Source organism: Eurosta solidaginis, chromosome 4 (genome assembly GCF_040869045.1).
Source record: "Eurosta solidaginis isolate ZX-2024a chromosome 4, ASM4086904v1, whole genome shotgun sequence".
Lineage (NCBI taxonomy): Eukaryota > Metazoa > Arthropoda > Insecta > Diptera > Tephritidae > Eurosta > Eurosta solidaginis.
In genome coordinates, this window is record NC_090322.1 from 179,047,539 (window position 1) to 179,072,351 (window position 24,813).

The 24,813-nt window shown below is 35.8% G+C and overlaps 1 protein-coding gene across 28 annotated transcripts in view; it reads right to left on the reverse strand.

The window, feature by feature from the left end:
* The window catches only part of mmd (mind-meld), a 1,228,927-nt gene that overhangs the window by 499,447 nt on the left and 704,667 nt on the right, over positions 1 to 24,813 (reverse strand). For all 28 annotated transcript variants that reach the window (XM_067784016.1, XM_067784007.1, XM_067784005.1 and 25 more), the window contains one exon: positions 16,001 to 16,149. In XM_067784016.1, coding sequence (XP_067640117.1) covers positions 16,001 to 16,149 — 149 coding nt within the window. The remainder of the gene's footprint in view (positions 1 to 16,000; positions 16,150 to 24,813) is intronic.

The following is a 24,813-nucleotide window of genomic DNA, read 5'->3' on the forward strand; positions in this document are numbered from 1 at the left end:
AAGTATAAAAAATAAAAATATAATAAAATCAGAAACGTCTACTGATTCACACACTTGACATCACATATGTTCTTCACATAACTCTTGGTTGTGGTGGTCCTTGTTTGTCTTTCAATGCGTTTGTCCATTAAATGAGAAATTAAAATTATTATTACGTGCTCACTTATTTAATGGTACTATAAACATTAACGTTGGCCAATAGCGGCCGATCAGGTAATAGACTTCACCATAAATGCTAACCTTTATAACCGTAACGAAAGAAGAATGCTGTAATCTCTGTCTTATGTGAGTTGATAATGTAGAGAAATATGAACGTTGAAAGGGCAAATGTGAGAAAGACCGATAAAGCTGTAATAGTCCAAATATTTAAGAAGATAGGCTATGTCTGTATGTGTTGGTACTTATTTAGTTTGAACCCTGCAGTTGAAAGCCAAACTACCCAGCGAGCATTTTAGTTCGTTGACTTGAATTTTATGGGCTCATTGATGCTAGCTATTGTTTGAATATTTCATTGAGTAGAGTTTTGATTTTACATACTTTGATATTCTACTTTTATATTTTAGGATTGAATTGTTAAATAAAAGATTTTTACCTCATTCTTTCCGTCATATAGAGTTTGAAACCGTGATGCTTGCTTGATTTCTTCCAACCAACTACAAAGAAGAAGATGAAAACAACAATTTTTTAACCAAAAACATTTGTTGTTTTATGAAATGGTGCCACAATACGAAGAACTTATGCGGAAGACCAGTAGCTTCAAAAATCTTAGTCAATAAGTATGGCGTGTGATGCTACCATCCCCAGAAGTTGCGCAAAAGTAAATCGGACTCCTGTTGAGGAGCATAAAAAACGCCACAAAGCACGACGAAAGTCACATTTGGCTCGTTGCCGTGATAAAATGAGCAACACAGTAACTGCATAGCCCAACAGTGCTTAAAAATGCTATAAAGTGATCCTTGAGGATTGAGAATGGTGATGGTTAAAAATAAAGGGCATAAATCCGAGCAATTTACATGGCCAATACTAAGGGGAAGAAACGTAGCAACTCTTTTTCCAGCACAACATTAATAGACCTACATCTAGGAAGGCGCCTTCCCCCGCTAATGGAAACATCAAGTACTATTACTTTTGCTGAAACCTGGTAAGATGTCCGACCAGCCATCCTCATACAGACCTCTTTTATGTTGGATTCGATTGAAAAGATTCTCGAGCGCGTGGGAAAGCCCAGCTAGCTTGTCAAATTGTCAGTTTGAATTTCGAAAATCAAGATCTACTAAGGGTGCAATAGAAGCAGTTCACAATAAAGCCCGTTAAGCCATAACAGGAGGTCAAGATAACATGACAGCGCTCAAAGCTGACTATGGATAGTTAGTCGTAACAATAGGAGGTTATCATATAAAGTTCAAAGCTTTAGTTGAAATATTTAAGATTTAACACTGACTCAAAGCTTACTTTTAATAAGCATTCAAGCCGGTGGCAGAGAAAGTTTCTAAAGTTACTGGAGCCCTGATGCAAATAACGCCCAATATTGGCGGCCCAGGTAAGACTAGCCGTTAGATATTGTCTAACGTTACCAACTCGATAATACTATATGCTGAACCAGTGTGGCACGAATCAAAAATTACCCAGAAAAAAGATGTATTACCAGCCCACCGAACTACTACTATACAAAAAGAAAAATGGCCGATCTGTCTGTATCTGCATTGAAATCGGAGGAACCTCTGAAGATGCCAAGAAAAGTGCAAGGTTACGAACAATGGCTTGGTGCCAAGAATGGTGGGAAGAATCGAGGAAAGGGCGCTGGACATAAGCGTGGGATAGGGGCGTATATTTTCTGTCCATATTGTTCCACCGAATTGGAAAGCGCAGAACACGTAATGTTATTGCCCTCCTTTTCTGCGCGAAATAATTTTGGAAAGAAACCTTCCATAAGGTTTCTAATGTGTAGACAAATATGTTGTAGCACGGCTTTGAGAAAAACGGCCTTTCTAGTTATGACGTGATTGATGCTTGATGAAAGGGAGCGGAGAGAATTGCGAATGCGAAGCAGTGGCAATTAACACCGCGGAACAATTAAATTTTTCATATAGATGCGTTTAACACGAGCTTATGTATTCCAGTAACAAGACCATAATCAACCAAGATGTTGCATTTATATATATGAAGGAACTTCAGACTTGGCGTTTGAAGTTTATTTCGCCTTACCCATTCACATATAAAATTTAGTGAAGCACTGTTATAAGCATTCTCCCTTTACAACAAAAACACTTGCTAGCATATTTTGTGTCGTATTCATTTGTTATATTGCAGTTTTAGTTTGCGAAAAATGTTAGAAAAGTTAACAACGAGTGTGAAAAATTACATATTTCACTTGAAAAGTGTACCAGCACCCTGGGCCAAAGCAAATGTCAAAATCTTCTTCGTATGCTTTGCTTGCAACAAAATTTGCAAGTTGGCAACTTTTTCATGTCAGATGGCGCCAGTGTCGCTTAATCTACCGTTTCCATAAAAATACGTGCAATCTACTCATAACGCATAAGATTGTGTAAAACGCGTCTATATGAACAACTGCTTATGTGACGGGGCTCTTAAATCGCCTTTCTCTCCGTGACGTTATACCTAACGGCGGTCCCACGGGGTGCGGACACATGAACAATATAAGCCTGATTCACAAGACAACGACGAAGATAGAACTCGAAGTAGTTGAGATTTTTGGCAAACTAGTAATCATCTAGTATACAACTAGTAGGAACTAGTATCATTGACTGCAGGGTATGTATGTGTCATTCTGCTTTCACTATTGAGTGTAAATGCTATTGCACGTGCTTAGCTGCAATCACCACTTAGGCTCTTGTAGCAGTAAAAAAAATATATATATATATCTAGTTTTATATATACTTGTGTAATATGTACACGCTTATGCTGACCAATACTACGAGATTGTGAACACCATGGCATTTGCCAACCATTTATGTACTTTGTATTAATTAATTACCGATTTAAGTGCATTAGCTAAGTTGAGCTTAAGTTTAATAAATGGCCGATTCAGACAAATTAAAGTTTTGCGTTTCTTGTGAACGAATTATTTGTTTAAAAAAGTGTTAAGGAAGCTCCTAATGCTATTCTTAGAAATAATAAATCATTCATCGCCAAAAAAAGTGCTAAATTTCTTTATTTAAAAGCATTGAAAGAGTTATGCCTATTTAAGGAATTGTTTGCAAGTTTATAACTCTCTCTAAGTTTTTTAGTAGAGAAAAAGTGGGTTTTGATTTAACTATTTCTGAATTGATGTTTCGTGACATTTTTAAAAATATATTAGTTTCGGAAGTCAAGCTTTGCACCATACTACAGGTCTACAAGTAGGATATGTAGCAGCACGCACATACACAGCCACGCTCACCTGATAAAATACTTGTTCTTGATCGTTTTTTTTTTTTGTGGATGCTATTTGGCACTGTTGTACTTCTTAGGTCCAAGAAAAGTATAGTAGCTGCTAACGAAAACTGCGTAAAATTTGTATTGTAAAATTACAAAGAAATATCCTTATTTACTTTCAAACGAGCACTTATTACATCTCTCCTTAAAATCCATATTCTTTGGACAGTTTTAGTTAACAAATTGTGATACTTTGTTACCGGGGACGATTGCCAAAACATGACCAAAACCGTTTGGGGGGGAGTTTTAATAGACGTGTTTTTGCCTCGCTTCTAATAATTCGAATACTTTTTCGCCTTTGGACTATTGATAACAAGATAAAACGCGTCTTTTCATTTCTCTTTCCACATTTTTGGACGGATTATTGCAGTCGACCTCGGTTTCAAACAGTTTTTCGCGGAGAACTTTTGAACGGGTAGAAAAAGTTAGCACCCAAGTTTGTATTCTTAATACTGGAATAACTTCGCGTCCTCAGATACCCCAATTCAATACTTTTGTATAATTTTCTGTAGGACCATATAGGTGCATTACATTTTCATACTAAATTCGTTCAAAAAAATTTACCATCAAAGCAACCCATATCTGATATTCCTCTCCTTTTTTGTTTCCCTGCGTCGCTTTCTACGACAGCAACCCCGGTAATTTTGACACTTCGTTCAGTGTCAAACGCATGTTCCATGCAGGTTCCACTGAGTTCCACAATAGTTTGACACTGACCGAAGTGTCAAACGACAGCGTGTTAGAAAGAGAAAGGAATTGTTTTCTTCTCATACATATCATACTTGTAAACCTGTACTATGCTTTGCACAACGAGCAAAATAAGTAGGAAGGAAGAGCTACGTAGAAAAATTTTGCACATTTGGACGAAAACCACCTATGTTAGTTACAAAAAGTTGACAAAACTCGTATTCTATCTCATATCCTATGAAACTGCCCCAAGAACGGCTTTGCACTTCAAGGAAGGCTTAGTGAAGGACAAACCAAGAAGTGGCCGCCCAACAAACGTAGTGAAAGCAGACGTCAAAAAGCATTTCCCTAGCACGTAAGCTCTGTGAGAAAAAATTGGTAAAACAAAAGTTTTTATGTTATTATCATATATGTAATACTCCTATATTGCTACAAAAGCCTAGGTACATTCCCAAACATCAGAGTGCCGATATATTGTTCTTTAAACGTCTTTGCTTTTGTTTTCAATAATCGAATGAACCTAAATTTAAATTTTTTTTTGTCACACTTATGCTGCTACAATTAAAAAAATATTTTAGGCTGTCTTGTTTTGATTTCGAATTCAAAACACATTGCGAGCATTTTCTATTAGCAATATAGGAGTTTTGCATATATGGTTATTATGGATGACGAAACCTCTTTGCAAATGGACATAAGAAAGTATGCAAGTACCCAGTTCTACTGCTTGGAAAAAACCATCTCGATAGAAAAGTTTGGCAAAAAGGTCTGATTTGGCAAGTTATTTGTGAATGTGCGCATAAATTCACGCCGTTATCTACGATGGGCACGATTAACGCAGAAATTTACGTGAAAGAGTGTCTTCTGTCTCTTAAGTCGCCATGATGGAAATTTTATATTTTGGATGGAAATATTCAGTCATACGGACAGCGATGAAAAGAAGAGGACAAAATTTCTTGACCTGTCATGGATATTAATATGTTTTTCCATGCTTTAATAAAAAGGTACAAACAAAGTAACTGTTAGCATTTTATGAGCGTTTTTCAATTTGCATTTTTCAAATTTTGTATCAGTCTTTAGAATAAGAATTTGGATAAGGCAAAATGTAGGTGGAAGAAGCTTTAAACGTGGCTAACAGAAATAATAGAATAGAAATTTGCCATTAAATCATAATAAATATTTTCCTCGGAAGAGCACTAATCGTAATTTTATTGAATTCGATGTGTACCACAAATCGGAGTTTTGCAATGCGAAGGGCGAATTATTAGAAACTTCAAAATTATTTTTAAAAATAATCAAATAATTAAATTTAATGAAAACAAGTAAGGAAGTCCAAATTAAGGTGAAACCGAACATTACTGTACACTTGAAATGCTGTTGTTGTTTGTTTTGTGTGCTTAATAGTGTTACAAGGCTGCACAATAATACATATATAAATATGGTTCTATTCTGAACTAATTTTTCTTCGAGTTATGGTTCCCGAAACATAGAAAATTGCTTAGTCATAAAAGGGGCGGAGCTACGCCCGTTTTTTAAAATTTTTGAAGCTTTTCCTATTTGATGTTATAAATACACTTGGGAAATGAAATACCATTGATATAAAGCTCTTTTTTTGCAAAGATATAGCTTATTATATTCGTCCACGACCCGTTTTAAAATCTTTTATATAAAAGTGGGCGTGGCCTTTTACCGATTTCGGTAATTTTTCTTGATTATTGAAATTGAAGAGAAAAACGAAACATCGCAGGCAGTTACCAGCACAGACTTGAACGTGATATTAGCTGCAATATCTGCACAAACGTCGACAGAAACATCCAAGATGGAAATTCAACAGGAAGAACAGAAGACATATATGGCTGAGCAGTTGAAAGTACAAGAAACTCGCATATCCTCGCAGCTGGAGGCACGGGTGTCATCAAAACTTGAATCGCAGGATGCAAAAATCGCACAATTTCAGGCAGAAGTCGATGAATTAAAAGGTCGTATGGAGCAATTACAACTAAATCGCTCGGCTGTTTCAGCAAGCAATCTGAAGGTAAAAGCTCCATCTTTTGACGGTTCTTTCCAGGTATTCAAGCTTCAGTTTGAGAATACGTCAGCAGTGAACAACTGGAATGCTGAAGATGAAGTTGCAGCTCTATTCGTAGCATTGAAAGGATCTGCTGCTGAAATCCTACAGACTATTCCCGAGGGGGAGCGGAACTGTTATGAAGCATTGATCGGCGCTCTAGAGAGACGATACGGAACCGAGCATAGGAGACATATATACCAAATGGAGTTACTGAACCGCTTCCAGAGGCCTGGTGACACATTGCAAGAATTTGCGTCAGATGTTGAAAGGCTGGCACATTTAGCGAATGCGGACACACCCGTGGAATATACCGAAAAGGTAAAAACACAGAGCTTTATTAATTGAATACGGGATATCGAAACGAAGGGAGCAACATACGCAAACCCAAAACCTACATTCACAGAAACGGTATCACATGCTCTGATTCAGGAAACAGCATCGCTTCTGTGTAAGCCAGCGTTCAAAGCACGCCGTGTGGAGGTGGAAAGGCCAGACTGGGTGAAGACAATATTGGAGGCGCTGAAAGGATCGCAAAAACGGAGTGAAAGAGTTATAAAATGCTTCAAATGCGGGAAGCCCGGTCACATTGCACGTCATTGTGATCTTGGTCCTGGTAGGTCCAACTTGGGTGGCCGTAAACGTAAAGCTGGAGGAGATGAGCAAGAGCGTGCCAGATGGAAAGATCGAGAGCTAGCTCCAGATATTGAATATCCTGTGATATATGTGTCGCAAATTGGAAAGAAATCAAGCAGTCTTACCGTCAGAGGGAATGTGGATGGCAAGGAGCGTGTACTGACTGTTGATACGGGCACATCTCATTCTTTGATTTGATCTGATTTAGCCAACAGGAGAGTAAAACCGTTACTTGGAGCAAAGTTGCGTACGGTCACTGGCGATTATAACCAAGTTCAGAGAGAAGTGATATGTGAAGTCTTGATTGGAAAGGTCATGGTTCTACACAAATTCGTTGTGGCGAAGATCGTTGAAGAATCATATTTGGAGTGGACTTCTTGGTTGACCATGACATCAAGATCGATATGCAGAGAAGGGTTATGCGTTATGAGAACCAGGATGTACCACTTAACTTTGGTTTGGAGGAAGGGTTCAGCAGTAATGGAGTGGAGAAGACTCGACAAAGACAACGGAAGTCAACGGTAAAAGTTGATGGACCGAATGGGCCAAATAAAGCGAAATCAAAGGTACCTGCGAGAGAAATACTGGCATTGACAAAACCAAAGGGACGCACGAAAACGAAGGAATGAATTTCCCGGAAGGAATGCGAGGGTAGTTCCAAGCCAGGTCGCAACACTGTTGTGAAACGTGGGAACGCCACTGATTATGCGAAGCCAATCCGTCAAGCGCAAGCGCTGCGAAGTAGTTCATTGGTTTCATGGCGGTACTGTTATACAAGCCTCACCGGCGGAAAGGTGTTCCATCCAAATTTCGGTGCAGTTGAGAAGGCCCGTACAAAGTTGTGAAGAAGATCAGCGATACCATATACCGCATACAAACCATAGGGAAACCACGAAATAGAAGAGTGGTGCATTTGGAGATGCTAGCGGCGTTTAGATCTAGAAATTTGTCTGATCGGGACGATCAGACTTAGGTGGAGAACAGTGTAACGAATATTAGCAGCACTAAGGGATACTATCATCTCTAAGCCAATGCTAAGCAGTGACTTGTATGCACATCAATAGCTCAAGCATTATGTCTACACATATGTACGTATATGCAGCGGAGAAGAGACGCACAAACACATGCAGATATCTTATCTGAGATGCTCCCAAAATTATGCAATTATAATTGTGGAAGTGTCGCTTACAAATACACGCGCATATGAGTAGTTATAATTATATAGCAGTAACTAAGTAAATTCTGGAAGAGCCTAGAAGTATGCAAACGAGAAATCACAGAGTATAAAAGGCCGAAACAGTAGAGGCGCGACAATCAGTTTGATTTAAGCATTCCATCTGTCGAGTACTTAGTAGCAGTGTTATTTTTGAAAGTACGTTAATAAAGGCCATTTTGCGTTATTGAATAGTGGTGTTATTTATTCAACAGTTTAGTGATTCGAAGGTTAGGAGAAGATTGCAAATAAGGGGAATTGCAGTAAATTCGTTACAATATGCTAGAGCGGTCTAATCCGGTCGATTCCGATAAATTATTAATTCGACAACCACATATATGTACATATCAGCTCAACGAGTTTCACCAAGATATCTAAATATTGAGGTACTAGTTTGCATTTAAACAGACTGACGGACAGACAGACAGAGTGACGTACATGGCTAAGTGAGCTCAGCTCTTCATTCTAATCTTTTCGATGTACTTATTGGTGGGTCTATCTGTACTCTTTTAAGAATTTACAATTTTTGAGATTTGGATAGATAGATAATGAACCAACTAAATTTTTATGAAAATTAAATGGGTCTTCGATAACAAATCAAGAACACGCCTATATGAAATTGATAACTTGTCTATATCAAATAGATAACTTTTTGATTAAAAATCTATAATTTTTTGATAACAAATCGATGGGTTTTTGATAGCAAAAAGATTACACGCCCACAAAAAATTACTAATATTCCGATTTATTATTTGCTAGTGCGTAAACAAATCGAAACTATTTTTTTTCGTTCGTTCGTTTTTGGAAAATTAGGCTGTGCCCCCTATCAGAAAAGACTTAAATTCGCTTTATCACCGCAATTATTGGATGAAGGTATAAAATATTTTATACATACAAACATTCATATGTAAGTGGAGGTGCAGTGGGGGGGGGGGGGGGGGGAGTGGGAGTGAGATTTGGAGCGGAAGTTAAAGTTGGAGTGAGAGTTAAGAGTTCAAGTGAAATTGAGAGTGAGAATGTAAGCGAGAGTTGGAATAGGAGTGGAAAGTGTGAGCGAGAGCCGGATTGACGGCAGGGGTGAAAGTGGGATTGGAAATTGAAGTGGTAATGGGAGTGAGAGTGGAAGTGGGCCTGAGAGGGCGATTGGTAGTGAGGGTGGGAGTAAGAAAGGGGTGTGGGAGTGACAGTTTGAAAGGGACTGTGTTCTTTTTTCTTTTGTCATAAGTGTACGGAAGTACTTGGCGACATAATCTTTATAAGCGAAAATCCAATATGAGGTATGACAACATTTTTCGCTTTTCTATTTCTGCCGCCTGCAGTAGCAATCGCAGGGCCAGATTGTTTCTTTGCCTTCCTCAAGGTCACTCTATTTCCTGAAGGGCGATGATGCAGGTTTTTGCTTTTGCCAGTACTTTAACCAGCCATATCTTCACTCAAAAGGATAAGAATTTTGCTGGTACATACCCCAAACCTTGGCTTTTGTATTTGTACATATTTTTCTAAAATTTCACCTCCCAATTTTAAAAAACGAAGTTCGTCGTTAATATTTCTATTCATTTGTTATACAAAAACTTAGTTGCTGCATTATCAATAATCCTTTTCATTTTGATAATTGCTTCCAAAATTTAATGAAATTCTCTACTCATGCCACATTTTCAAGTATCGAAGTTGTGACTGCTAAAGACCCAAAAAGATTATTAATTGCCTTAGGCTGCCCACCCACCTTAGTTGGGGCTCTAACAGCTTTACGCTAAAAGCCTGAATGCCTAATCACTAAGTACACGTATTCATACACACATTGAGAATATCCCCAAAGGGCTAAAGCGAAACTTTCCATGTTGATTAAATTGTGAAATACGTTTTTAAATCCAATATATATTTACCATATACATTGTGATGTATGTATGTATGTACATTAGTTTTGTGACAAAATTTAAATTCAGAAATGCGATTTGAATTGACGCAAATACATTTTAAGAATATTCGGTCAAATACATTTTATATCCGTATTGATTTTATAGTTGCTTTATGGTATGCGTTATGCGCTAGAATGTTTGAAAGGTTATGCATCATTTTGCTTTCAAAATTTGTTGGCTGTCTCTTATTGGTTTTGCGATGTTTGTTATTGTTTATCATATAATGTTGAGTGGATATTTGTATAAAAACAAAAAATCTTTTGGAAAATTAAGTTGATTTGAATTTGAAATGTGTGTAGAATATTTAAATTGTTAACTGTAAATTCCAACTATGTCTACTCATATTTGTAGTTTCACTGGGCTGTGTCAAATTTATGTAGGAGCTTTTTCCTGCAAACTGTCATTTTTATACATTTGCAGAAATGAGTATATTTATTAAATATTTATGTAATTTGTTGTACGATAAGAGAGTTTAATATTTATGGCTAGATAATAGCAGGAGTGTTGCAATTTACTCAAAAGATTTGTTTTGTTTTTAGTTAAAACTTACGTCGTTCACTCACTCTCACTCTTTTTCTCTTTCTTCTTATCACTACCGGTCTCTCATACGCCCTGTATTTGAGCCAATCCTGCTACTTTACCACTCCTTTTAGTTCCTTTAGTTCAACTTCCTTTAATTTCATTGACGTTATATTCGATTTAATTTTTTTTATGCTCAGCTGAGCAGTGCTCACAGATTATATTAATTTTGTTCGCATAACGGTACCCCGTAACGGTATAAACTATCAAAATGATCTGGTCGAAAAAAGCAATTCATTTAGCCATGTCCGTCCATCTGTCCGTAAACACGACAACTTGAGTAAATTTTGAGGTATCTTATTGAAATTTGGTGTGTAAGTTCCTGGGCAATCATCTCAGTTAACAAAATCAGACTATAACCACGCCTACTTTTTCGATATCGAAAATTTCGAAAAACCGAAAAAGTGCGATAATTCATTACCAAAGACGGATAAAGCGATGAAACTTGGTAGGTGCGTTGACCTTATGACGCAGAATAGAAAATTAGTAAAATTTTAGACAATGGGCGTGGCACCGCCAACTTTTAAAAGAAGGTAATTTAAAAGTTTTGCAAGCTGTAATTTAGCAGCTGAGTATGTTCGGTTACGCCCGAACTTAGCCTTCCTTACTATTTTCATTTCATCTTATTTACTTTTGATTCGTTTCGGTGCATTTCATTCAATGTCATTTCGTGTTATTTTATTTCATTTTATTTAATCTTATTTTATTACATTTAATTTCGTTTCACTCCGTTTCAGTTCATTTTATTTTATTTCATTTATTTTCGTTTCGTTCCATTTTATTTTATTTCATTTCTTTTCATTTTATTTTCTTTAATTTTACTTCATTTCATAACATTTGTTCCTCCTTCACTTTGTTTCATTTAATTCCACTTTTATTCACTTGATTTTAAGTGACTCTTTTAATTTCGCTCCATTCCATTTCATTTATATTAATTTCATTTCATTTTATAAAATTTTAAAAAAGTTCATTGTATTGTATTTTATTATATTTTGTTTTATATTATTATTTAAACAATAGTCAAGCTCTAGGCCAAATCAGGTGCATTCCATGGTTCCTGAAGATGACTTCAGAATGAAGTCGAAATATCGACAAAAATAAAAATTGACAAATATATGTTTACACATAATCGTTTTGTGGATTAAATTCTATATATTTGATTTGGCCTAGAGCTTAACTATTGTTTAAATATTAAACATGAAGGCCGATAAAACAACAATAGTTTTATATTATTATTATTTTTATTTTATTTTATTTGATTTTAATCACTATACTGCCTTTCATGAAAATTAACTGGTTTTTATTAAACATGTGTCTAATCTCAAAATTTTAAGTCCTTAAAGGAGAAGAAAAAGCCAAACCAACCAAAACCGTAGAGTTTAGGCTATCAAAAAGATAAATAAAATAAAAAAAAAGATCAAAAAGATAAACCTCTTTGAAATAGATTGATATTTGAGGGAGACATGAACTTCTACGCAAATCCTTAATTTCCCACAATGTTCAAAAAAAAGCTACATGTTTTTGTTCTATCACGAGAGAAGTATCGTCTGAAGAAATCGTCGAGTATATACCATATACAATCGATTGATCAGATCAATAATTTTCGTAATTTCTGTCTTGTTTTAATAGCTAAACAAAAATAACAAAATAACAGCGTGGCGGCAGTGTGACATACATACAAACAAACACACGCATTTCATGTATTTTGTTATTTTAATTCTCTGGTTGAGTGTCAAAAACATACTACGCTAGAAGTAGAAATGTCATAGCAGCGAAAAAGAGTAACAATTAGCTGATAAACCTCCACCATTTGTATGGTTTTGGCATAATGAAACTGTTTAGCTAGTTGAACCGTTTTCTTCAAGCTCATTTGAAAAAAAATACCCCTATAGTACATATCCCAAACACCCTGTTGTGCAGATAAGTGATTCATGGGCATAGGTACCTAATGCATACCACAAGAAATATGAAAATTAATGTGAGGTTACCGATCTAATATTTTTTTCATATATTACATGTCTTATATAGCTTATTATTCGGATGAATGGGATAATATTACTTACTGCTTAGCTCTATTCATGAATTAAAAAAGTCTGTCCGGCCCTAACCTTTTTTTGTTCTGATTTTTTATTTAAAGAAACACTGCTTTGTTTTAATTAGCTATCCATTCCCCCTTCCAATGAGATGAACAATGAAGGTCAGTGTACGTTTGGAATGACTGGGTATATTAGATTTATTGCCAACTATTTTGTAGGTATATGTGAAAAATTTTTGATTAAAAAAGATTTATCTATTTATTTTGTATTTTTTTTTTTTTGTATATACTTTAACCAATTGATTTGGAAATAATACCAATTTTCAATAACTTTCAAACGAGTGCACATTAGGGCGTTTTCTAATTTTGAAACAATTTTTGAAAACACATAATTTTAAACGCCCCAATGCACGTAAGAATGAATAAAATAAATTATTATAAATTAATCATTACCCAACTGGAATCGTTGTGATGGATATTTGTCCTTTTTTCTCTAGATATGATTTAGAGAATGGGAAAAAACATTTTTTATATAAAAAAAAAATAATAAATCTAAAAATTCGAAAAATTTGTAACTGAGATTTTGACCTGCCGATGAAAATAAAGCCCGTTCTTCTCATTCTGTTTAAATACCGCGGCTACACGAAAATACCCAGGGATTTTTTTTTAAATTTCATACATTATATTCTTCTTTTTTTACGTTCGATAATTTAAGCAAATAACTTATGGAATTGTGTAACTAAAACCATGCAAACTGAATTCGAAAACATTTTCCAAATATCTGGAAAATTCGAGAGGTTTTCTGGAAAATTTCCAATACTTTCGAGTGAGCAGTTTTTTAGCCAAACCAATAATATACTCACAAAGCACAAGTTATATGAGAATTAGATATTTTGAATAAATAATTCGAAAATATTTTTAAAATTGATTTGCAAAGCTTTAGTCACAAAATAAATAAAATAAGTTTTCTAAAATATAAAAAATAAAATAGTTAATGAAATTAGCTTGAAATAGTCACAGCTTTTTTCGTGCTCGCAACTGTATATATTAATATATCTTTGAAACTTTTTATAAGTTTCACAATTCAGACAGTTCAAACAAAAAAAAAAAAAAAAAAAACAACCCTCCCGATAAAAAAATCAGATAAGAAGATGGAGCCTAAAGTCACATTAAATTGTTTGTATAAGACTTAAGGTTCCTTGTATTTTGAAGGTAGGCGACTTTAGAAACCCTGGGTCAACGAACAGGACAAAATCCCAGTAAGAGGTTGCCAATACTAAGGAACTGGAGGAAGTCGATAAAGTTTTGTCAGGGCGGCGTGCAACAGAGTTTGTCCCCTAAGAAGCTTTAGAGAAAAAGCAAAGCCACCATGGTGGAGCAAGAAGCTGAGTCTTCTTAGAAGATAGGTAAATGCCTAAGGAGGCAAAGTTCGGGGATATGCAGAGACGAGTATATGGATCTGTTGAAATTCTGAAAATGTGAAATTCTAGGGCGATTAAAGTCTCATCGAAAAATTACTGTGCAGACATCGAGTGTTCCAGTGAATCAGCATGGCTGAGGAAAGTCCTAGCAAGGGGAAATATAGTCCAGGGACTAATAAAGAGGGAGAGTCTGGGAATTGTCATGTAGTAGTGAATAGGCCTTGGTGGCGCTTTTCGATACACATTTCCCATCAGGAGATGGTGCAGAAACATAAGAAGACAGCTCTTACACTTCGATCAAGGAGCGGGTAGTTCCGGACTTGGTGTCCCGTACCAAGATAGAATGGGTGGGTAAGACTTAGACTGAATCGCCAGGTTCAGATGGCATATTCCCTGCCATGCTTCAAATTTCAAGTAGAACGATCGATGAATGCTTTAAAATAATATTCTATTGGTGCATCGGACTAAATCATGTAAGCAACTCTTGGAGAACCGCTCGTATAGTTTTTGTACTAAAAGCGGCGAAGATCATTTACGTGTGTCCCAAAGACTACAGGCCTATTAGCTTAACATCATTTTTTATCAAAACCTTTGAGTGGCTGATAAAAATGTACATAACGTATGACATGAATGAAAAGCTGTTCTTCACAAAATAACATGCGTACACCAAAAGCAATTCGGGAGAAATGGCATTGCATAGGATGGCCCCAAACATAGGGTAATCTTTGAATTATAAGGAGTACGTCTTAGCACTCTTCTAAGGTACTGTCGGGAATTTCAACAATGTCTCTAAACGGCAGATCATGGATGCTCTTAATTACGTTGAAGTGGATCCAGAACTAAGCCAATGGATTATACCCATGCCAAAATGCTGTAAGATTACTTTACCAAGGGGGGTTTTATGACGCCACGAAATTGGTGGACAGGGACACGGCGGGGTATTATCACCTCTGCTGTAGACGCTGGTCAGCAGCCAACTGCTCAGGCGGTTCGATGAGGGACCCATCAAACTTACGGCATACGCAGATGACGTTGCAGTTGTTATGAGCGAAATGTGTTTTCCAACAATAAGCCCCTTGATTGATCGGACGCTACGTAAATACACATAACTGAGCATATAATTTCGGGTTGACCTTCAACGCGGAGGAGACGGATATGGTATTATTTACTAAGAGGTACAACATTCAAAATTAGATCAGACCTGAGCTTGGAGGGGTGAACATGCAGGAGAAACTTTACACAAAATATAGGAAGGAATCGTTCTAGGCACTTTGTGCATATAAAAGGATGCTAGAGTGTTCAGCGAGTGTAAATCCTGTCCTATACAAAGGATCCCTTGTTTTTAGGGCAGCCAAGCAAAAAAGAATCCACCTCAGAAATTTAAATTGGTATGTAGTCTATCGATGTTTGGCATTACGGGAACCCTGAAAAGAACCCCTACCGGATGTACTGTATAAGAACAACTGGCATTCGTCATAGAAAAATTCTGCTTTCAACTTTTTCAGTTTGCTCGTTATGCAAACTTATGGTAGCATTATGAAATCATTCAGTTTATATCAGGTCCTTGCGTACAGTACAATCTGACCAAACCAGTTTATTTTGTTTTGGTGAACTGTGTTACAAATACAACCACATAAATAGATCAGCTGATAACAAGGGTCAAAGGCATATCCCAAATATCTCACATTATCGTTAATTGACATAAGAAAAAAAACTTTTATGTATATTCCGTCCACAATATACACGGAAAGATTCCAGTTGGATATCTAAACACAAATACTAACGAATAGATATTTTCTTGTACTTTTAAAAAAGATTAATTCAATATGTAGATTATGCAGAAATGAATGTCTGACTGAACGAAGCGTATAAGTATGTTCTGAATGACGTATGTATGTATGTATGTAATAATGTAAATGAACCTACCATTCCCGTCAAATTGTTTAAAGTACGTAAATTACGCTTTCTACGCTTAAGCATTTCTAAGGCATGCAAACGTGAACGAATTCGTACCTTTGGTGGGCTCACTTCACGCGTTGATATGCCCATCTTTTCGTGGTGCCGCAGCTGCACCGGATAAATGATTTGATAATAATGGCCACCGATACGGCGTACTAATTCTTGATTTTGGCGATATTCTTTGAGTAGGCGTTCCACTTCACCTGTAATAGAATTAAAAATGAAAGAAGAGTTATAATTAAAATTTGAAAAAGTTAGTGAGCAAATATGTACATTGAAAGTGGCCATAGTAAAGGAGTAAATGCAAAAGAAAACAGAAATCTTATAATTGAAAATTTTCTTCGTCGTTTGTTCAATTTATTTACATGCATACACAAATTTATGTATGTATGCGTGTATTTCAAATATTTCTTTGAGAGTACTTAAACTGAAAATAAGTTTTAATTAATGAAACGTAACCAACTTTTTCCACAAATTGTTTTAAAGTGTTATTTTATGTACCCAGTAGTCGTAGACAAATAATAATGGCTTAAAACTCTGCAGTCAAATCAACTAGTTGTATACTAGAATAATACTAGTTTGCCAAAAATACTAACTAGTTAGAATTCTGTCTTTGTTTTCCGTATTAGCAACTGGTATTTTTAACATCGCGATGTCCTAAGAAATATCAATTGCCAGTCTCTACAGCAGCATCATACCTGTTGACAAACTAGTTAGTATATGCATCAGGGCCATACCAATTAATACACTAGTCAGCCCTCTCCTCGTGACCTCACGATGCTACTTCCCGACTTAGTGTGGATTAGGATCAGGATCTCCATATGTTAATCTGGATCAATCAGCTGAGTTGGAAGGTGCCGTGTCTGATGTAGTACCTATGGCGAAGTTTCCTTATTCCTTTTGGAGGATTGCGTGGTGGTTGACTCTGTCAAAATTTATTGGCAGGTCAAGTGCCGCAAGCACCGTCACATGATGGCGTTTTGGTTGGTTCAGTCCGCAATATATCTGGATGTTAATGGCGTTTGACGCTTTTTTACGGGCTTTGGTATTGGGATTATTCTTGCCATTCTTTATTACTCTGAAGTGACCTGGGTTTAAATTACAAGTACAAAACATGCGTTAGGTAGCTGATGCCCTTATGACCAAGTTGTTTTAGCAGAGCTATTCAGTCTAGGCCTATCGATTTAAAAGGATTGACCCTTTTAATGGATTTTTTAATATGCAGAAGCAACGGTGAGGTGGCACGTGTGCGTATTTTTGTTTCTGTGCCCGTTGATTTGAACGAAATCTAGCCTTGTTAACTGAAGTATGTATTGCAAATAGCCCGAAGAAAGCATGAGTGCATTCCATTGAGTTCGACAGAAAACATCCAATGAAATACTAACATATATGGATAACGCCACAAAATTCTAGTCAATACGTTATTCAAAAACTGACTAGTATGAATAGCCTCACAAAATTCTAGTCAATGAAATAGAATGTTTGCTAAATGTTTTGGCTTTTGACTGCAAGGAAGGTCTTACGAAATAAAGCAATAAGCGAACACTCTCTATGAACTTGGAAATAGCACAGCAGGTGTTTCATCATTTCGTTTGCGATCACAGCAAGGATGTGAGGTATTTACAGTAGGGATCATGGCAATGGCAATTTTTACTAATTTTCGTCAATTAAATTCTCCTTTGTATGATATGTATGTAATGAGCAAGACGTACTCATATTTTTTATTTTTTTTTTGTTATTGATATTAGAGGAAAACTATACACAAAAAAAAAAAAAAAAAAAAAAAAAAACATTATGAAGCAACATGAGCTTGTCTTGCTAATTAAATACATACCAATATTTTTCATATAATAGTGAACAGCGGAAGCATTGCTAATAATGCACTGCTAGAAAATGCAATGCCACTGATGAAGTTCCGTTGGACGAGCCTAAAATTATCCCGTACAATTAAAAGCAATAAAAGGCAAATAACAAAGCGTACAGCAGGAGGAGAAAGAGTGAACTGCCTTTGTAAAAAAAAATAAATAAATGTAAGGCGCAATAACCTCCGAAGAGATCTAAGGCCGAGCTTCTCTTCCAAGTTGCGTCGTGCTCCTCTTGATTTTCCCTACAAATCGGCCGGACGGGACCTACATATTTTATGCCGACTCCTAACGGCATCTGCAAGGCAGATGAGTTTTCACTGAGAGCTTTTCATGGCAGAAATAAACCCGGAGCGCTTGCCAAACACTGCCGAGGGGCGACCCCGCTTAGAAAGATTTTCTTCTAATTGAAAAACCTTATTTCTAAAATTTTGATGTTGCTTTGCCCGGGGTGTGAACCCAGGGCATACGGTGTGGTAGGCGGAGCACGCTACCATCACACCACGGTGGCCGCCAAACTGCCTTTATACCAGTATGAATAATGAACATTGGAGATCAGCTCCCAAAAATTTGGCTCACAAGCATGTGCTAGTAACCAAAGCCGTGTGTAAATATCGTAATATTCCTCTTATATTAATAACACTTTTTTTCTTACGATTAGCAAAACATGTTAGTTATTTTTGTAACTGAAAATTTGCTACAGAAATCCAATGACATTTTCGAAAAATTCGAAGAAAATTTTACCAGAAATTTGAAATGTTTGATCTTAGAATTTTCTGAAATTTTTAGGTTAAACAGTTTTGTAGCCAAACGAGTTACTGTCCACATAGCGCAAAGCCACAAAAAGTTCACATTGATTTTTGACGTTTTTTCTGGGGTTTTTTATATATCCTTTAACACAATAAGCTTATAGTTTTTTTCTATATCAAAATATATCTGAAACAATATACGAAAAAAAAAATTGTCAAAAAACCATGAGAGACGCGTACTTTGCTTTATGTAAGACAGACTGCATATTCAAAAAATAATACGAAAACTCAAAAAAACGAACGAAATTTTTTTGGTTTCTTCTCGAACACAAGCGATAATTCCGAGACCCGAGAAACCAAGAACTCGTCTTCTTGCGAGATGCTCGTATATCGAAATACTCGTAAATCTCGCGAGCTTCTCGACATTCAACTTAATCGCTGTTTTGACAGTATTTACACAGTGTTTTTTTTTACTTATGTCTTTTTTGTTGATTAAATCGCTTTTCCAATGATACTTCACTCAAAACCTATTTATATAATTTTGTTCATAATATTCTAATTTTTGTCGCGAAAACGAATCTCGAAGTACTCGTAAAGCTCGTGAGCTTCTCAAAAGTCAATTAAGTTGTTGCAATGGCGGTCCTTTACGCATTTCGGTGTATCTTAATTGTGGTATTGTGGAACTTTTCGCTTGTGCTCCAGAATAAATTGTAAGTTCTATGTATACATATATGTAAATATAATTTCGAGAAGCTCGCGAGCTTTAGGAGTATTTCGATATTCGAGAAGTTCACGAGAAGGCGATACTCACGAGAAACCTCTTCTCGCACATGTTCGAGAAATCGCAAGCTCTACTTTTAACCAAAATTGATTATATGAATATCAAAAATGAATTTGGGTAGCGATCTTTCTTTTATAGCTTGGAGATATGAGGCTAGAAAAACATATAATATTTGGTCAATAAGGACTACCCTAATGTGCATATGTTTAATGTTTGCATATTCTTTTATATTTTTAACACGCTTATACTAGCTTGACTTATATTTTTGTACGTAAAGAATTCTCGTATTATATACAAAGTAAAAAAATGTTTACGTATACGCAATTTTCAGGTGGTACGGATATGTTTGCGTGTAATTTGTTGGGTTTTAATCAAACAACGTGCGTTATTAAAGAAATGCAATTCACTTTTCAGAAAATCCTCAGGATGTAGGTCTAGTCAAGTAACGTCGAGAAAACGGTCAGTATAAACAAAATAATTAAATAAAAAAATTTTAAGTTAAACGGTTTTATTGAAATTTCATAGGTCTCTTTCTATTCGTGTATGTGTTATGTGTTCCAAATATGCTCCAAATCGGGCCACAATACGATTCTTTGAATATCTCAATCCTTGCGCCAGCTAGTGGCAATTTTTTTTCTTATTATTGCATTGTCACCGGGTTCTGAACTATATTCCAAGTTTCAAGCTTGTAGCTTATCGGGAAGTTACTTAAATTTTAATTACAAAATTCGTTCAAAACGGCCGGGCGGCCTGTGAAATCAAGCTAAATAAAATCATTTAAAAACGATATACTTAGTACTATTGCAGATATTTATTTAAAACAAGCAGCTTGTCATCTCAATAAACTCTAAAATTTACGCCTTTCAATGACATAATAATCAGATAAGCGTCCGCCTAAGGAAAAACGATATTTGGCCCCTAAATCGAGCTTTCAAGGGTGTATTCGAAATTCTAGGTATCCAGGTGTAGTATATTCGAACAGATTAATAACTTGAGGCGTACATCGCAAGAAGAGCACTACTTTCACTGTAACAAGAGGGCAAAAAGGTATAAGTTCACTTAAAAGAAAAAGGTCGGCCTTATCCACACTTAAATGGTGTTACGTTTTTTTGTTTCGTGCCACTGCTGGTTGTAATCTGACTGATGACTCCCAAGCATAAAATTACCTTATTTCATCTTGTTGAAATTTCTTACTCCGACATATGTTGAAGCGTAAGCAAAAGTCTTAATTTTGGCAATCACCTTAAGGAAACTTAAAAAAAGTAGTCAAATGAGTTACAGAGGTATTGGTATGCATACAATAAAGCGAGCTCACAAACTTTTCTATACTGCTTCCGTTCTAAAATTTTCAATTAAATTTACCTAGAGGAAATTGCCATAGAAACAAACCTCAAGCACATCTGCCAAGAACAAACAAATAACGAACTAGTAGTGAAATCAATTCGTTTGTCAACCATTAAAGCAAAGTTTTCACAAATTGTATGCTGAACATGTTATAATTATTAAAGAAAGCCATCAACAGTAACGTACAAGAAAAAAGCAGTGATAGTTTTTATGAACCCTTTTTTTTTAATTTCGATAGTTTAAAAAAAAAACTCATATGAATTTTCTTATTGAAGCTATGCCAAGCAACCTCAAAAACGTTTTCAAAAAAATTCAAGGAAATTTTACGAACGTTTCAATTTTTTTATTTCAAGTTTTCTGAATTGTTTGAGTATGCAATTTTTAAGCCCACTAAATTTTAGTCTAACAAAGTATAAGCAATAGGTCTAGTGCGAATTTTGAGAGACCTATTGCTTATACTTTGTTATATATTGGTTTTTAACATTTTTTTCCTAAGAGTGTTTCAGATTTTGTTCCAAAAAAAAAATTGCGTCTATGCGCTCTTCATATTAAAGAAAAACAAACGTCGGAAAAAATAGTAGAAATGCCATAACTTGTACCTTTTATACTCAGTTGAGCAGAACTCACAGAGTATATTAATTTTGTTCGCATAACCGTACCCCGTTACGGCATAAACTAATCGATATAGATATAGACTTCTATATATCAAAATGATCTGGGCGAAAAAAGAAATTCATTTAGCCATGCCCGTCCGTCTGTCCGTAAACACGAGAACTTGAGTAAATTTTTAGGCATCTTGATGAAATTTGGTAAGTAGGTTCCTGGGCGCTCATCTCAGATCGCTGTTTAAAATGAACGAAATCGGACTACAACCACGCCCACTTTTTCGATATAGAAGATTTCGAAAAGCCGAAAAAGTGCGATAATTCATTACCAAATACGGATAAATCGACGAAAGTTGGTAGGTGGGTTGACTTTATGAAGCAGAATAGAAAATAAGAAAAATTTTGGACAATGGGCGAGGCACCGCTCACTTTTAAAAGAAGGTAATTTAAAAGTTTTTCAAGCTGTAATTTGGCTGCTGAATATGTAATGTTCGGTTACAACTGAACTTAGCCTTACTTACTTGCTTCGATTAACATTGATTGGACTTTTCAACTGCAAACTAAGAAGAATTAAAAAATCTTCAAACTAAAAGTTTGAACATTTCTAGAACTTTCCAAGGTTTTTAAAAAAGCTTTTAAGAATAGTTTAACTGACGAAATTTGATAAAAAAGAAGACAATTGCTTGACAGTTAGTTCTGCGTAAAATAACTTCTCGAATTTTGCGATGGTTTAAGATTGACTTAAGGCCCAAAGGTTCTTAGTTAACTGGCTTGGACTAAGCTCTAGTTGCTCACATAACCTTAATCATTTTCTGTTGATATTAGGTCGCAATTTGGAGCAAAAAAAATTTATGCCATGAGAGTCTTGTTCTCTTGTTGTTGTTGTAGCGATTAAAACACTCCCGAAGGTTTTGGGAAGAGTTATCGATGTTGATGGTATTTTGGCATATGTAAATACGATAAGTTTTAGTAACAAGCACCATTATGTATAAGCCCCACCATATCGGGACCGCTTTATTATAATCAATTTGAACCTTCTTGGCCATCTCGCCCGCACCCCCTTGTTCCATGAGGAACTTGAGTCAGAGCCTCGGCTGCTAAAGAAACAGGATTCGTTACGGGTAGCTGAGATTAACTTGACGATTAGGTGGCGCTGGCATCCCCTTGAAAGGGTTGCAATATAGCACCTCTCGAATCAATTGGTTGTTTTTAGTCTTACGGCAGGCATTACTGCCGCTGGTATATTGTAAACTCCCTAACATGTTGGGTTTCCCCGTTCTCTGTGAACTGAAGACTTGTTTGTCAGTTTCGATAGCTCAACATCGTTCAAGGTTTTTTCATATTTCTAGCATGCGCTCAATACAGAAAAGTCGTTAGAATCGGTCTTATTTCGCAATTTTACCCCGTCTAGTCGGAAGCAGTAGGACCAAAGGATGCCGGTTCGAAACACTAGAAGCGTCCGCACCATATCTTTGTTTGAATCTGCATTCAAAGATTTGATTACCTTCATTTGTATACCTTTCATGAACATGAATTGGTATATTAACTTTGGTCCGATGTTTGTAACGTTGAGAAATATAGAAGATAGACTCACCATTAAGTATACCGAATTGATCAGGGCGACGAACTGAGTTGATATAGCCATGTTCGTCTGTCCGTCCGTCTGTCTGTTTGAACGCAAACTAGTCCCTCAAATTTTGAGATATCTCAATGAAATTTGGTACAAGGATGTTTTTTTGTATTATATTAGACATTTGTCGGATCCGGTAGGATCGGACCACTATAACATATATCTCCCATGCAACAGATTGTTCAGATAAGACGATTTTGATCATTCCTGTCGCAATTTAGAAAGTACAAGTGAAACTCGGTGATATATATTCTAATATATCATAGAAGATTTTCTGAAAAAAATCACTTTGATCGGAGCTATATATAGTATATATCCCATTCAATCGATCTTTCAGATAGAAAGGTTTTTGGCAATTTCTCTCTTAATTTCCAATATAAAAACGTGAAACTCGGTGATATATATTTTAATATATCATAGCAGATTTCCTGAAGAAATCACTTTGATCGGATCATTATGTATAAAGTATATACCTATCCCATACAACCGATCGTTCAGATAGAAAGATTTTTGGCCATTTCTCCCTTAGTTTCCTATATAGAATGATAGTCTTAACATCGCCCTCAAACTGCAGTTTGCGGGGACGTTCTATCTGAGTACCCTTCCTGCACCCTGAGTCTCAGGGCGGTTTATGCCAACGTACATAATATGTGCATATCTATCGGAAGCAGGTTAAAGAAGGAGCCTAATGCAACCGTAGGAAACGTGCGGTAGGCTCCGGTGGTTCTTACTAAGAGTTTGCTGCTACACTTTAGAGCCTAATGTCAGTACTGAGCCAGCACTGTCTTATACAGTCCTGCCTTGCATTCGTAGAAAGCGATGCATACCTTCCGTACCGTGAAAATGGCCGAAATCGAAAGAAAACCATGCCTACTTTACGATATCAAAAATTCTGAAAAATTTTAAATATGCTATCATTCACTGCGAAAAACAGATTTATTGATGAAACTTTATAAGCGTATTGGACTTATTACGAGAAACAAAAATTTTATCAAATTTGGAGCAAAAATATTTGAAAGTTTTTTTTACTAGTAAATCAAGAACCGTTGAAGATATATTGCAGAAATTCGGTACGGGAGTTGTCCCTGCTATAAGACATATGATGAATTTCATATCAAATCCAATATGCGTTGAACCCGACCCCCTCAGAATTTGATGAAATTTTGCATGGGGTTACATCTTACCCACCCAAACACAACCTCATTTTTAGAAATTGTATTTTCGAAAGATTTTGGGCGTGCCAAGGTATCGAAATATCCGAAAATATTAGAAAAATGACGATAATAGGTACTTTTAAAGTGTGATTACTACGGAATGGCTTCGCCGATTTCAAAGATCTTCATACCATTAGAAAGGTATTGAAATAAGCTTTCAAAAAAACCGATTTCGAAACTTTTTATACCGTTAGAAAGTATTTAAAATTACCTTTGAAAACGTATACTGTAAAGATTCTATATTACACTGAAAGAAAAAAAAATTTAAATTTTTTTCTAAATTTTTTTTTCAAACTGGGAAAACACTTCAAAGACCAAGCGATTAAAAAAAAATTTTTTTAGAAAGGTAGATTTAATATATATAACATATCTGAAAACTAGAAGGGTGCTTTTTTTTTCTTTTTTTTTAATTTATTTAAGTAAATGCATCTCTTGGTTACTTTCTGATATTTTGATATCACGCGTAAACTAATCAACCGATTTCAAAAATTTTTATACCGTTAGAAAGGTATTAAAATCACCTTTGAAAAAATACACTGCAAAAATTTTTTGTTCGAGTGGGGTGCACCCCAGCTAACATCAAAACAACGGCTCGAAAACTTCACGTACACGGAAAAGGTCGGCGGCTCAATGTACTTGAAAACATGGAGATATACAAGTTAAAAACATTTGACGGCAGGAT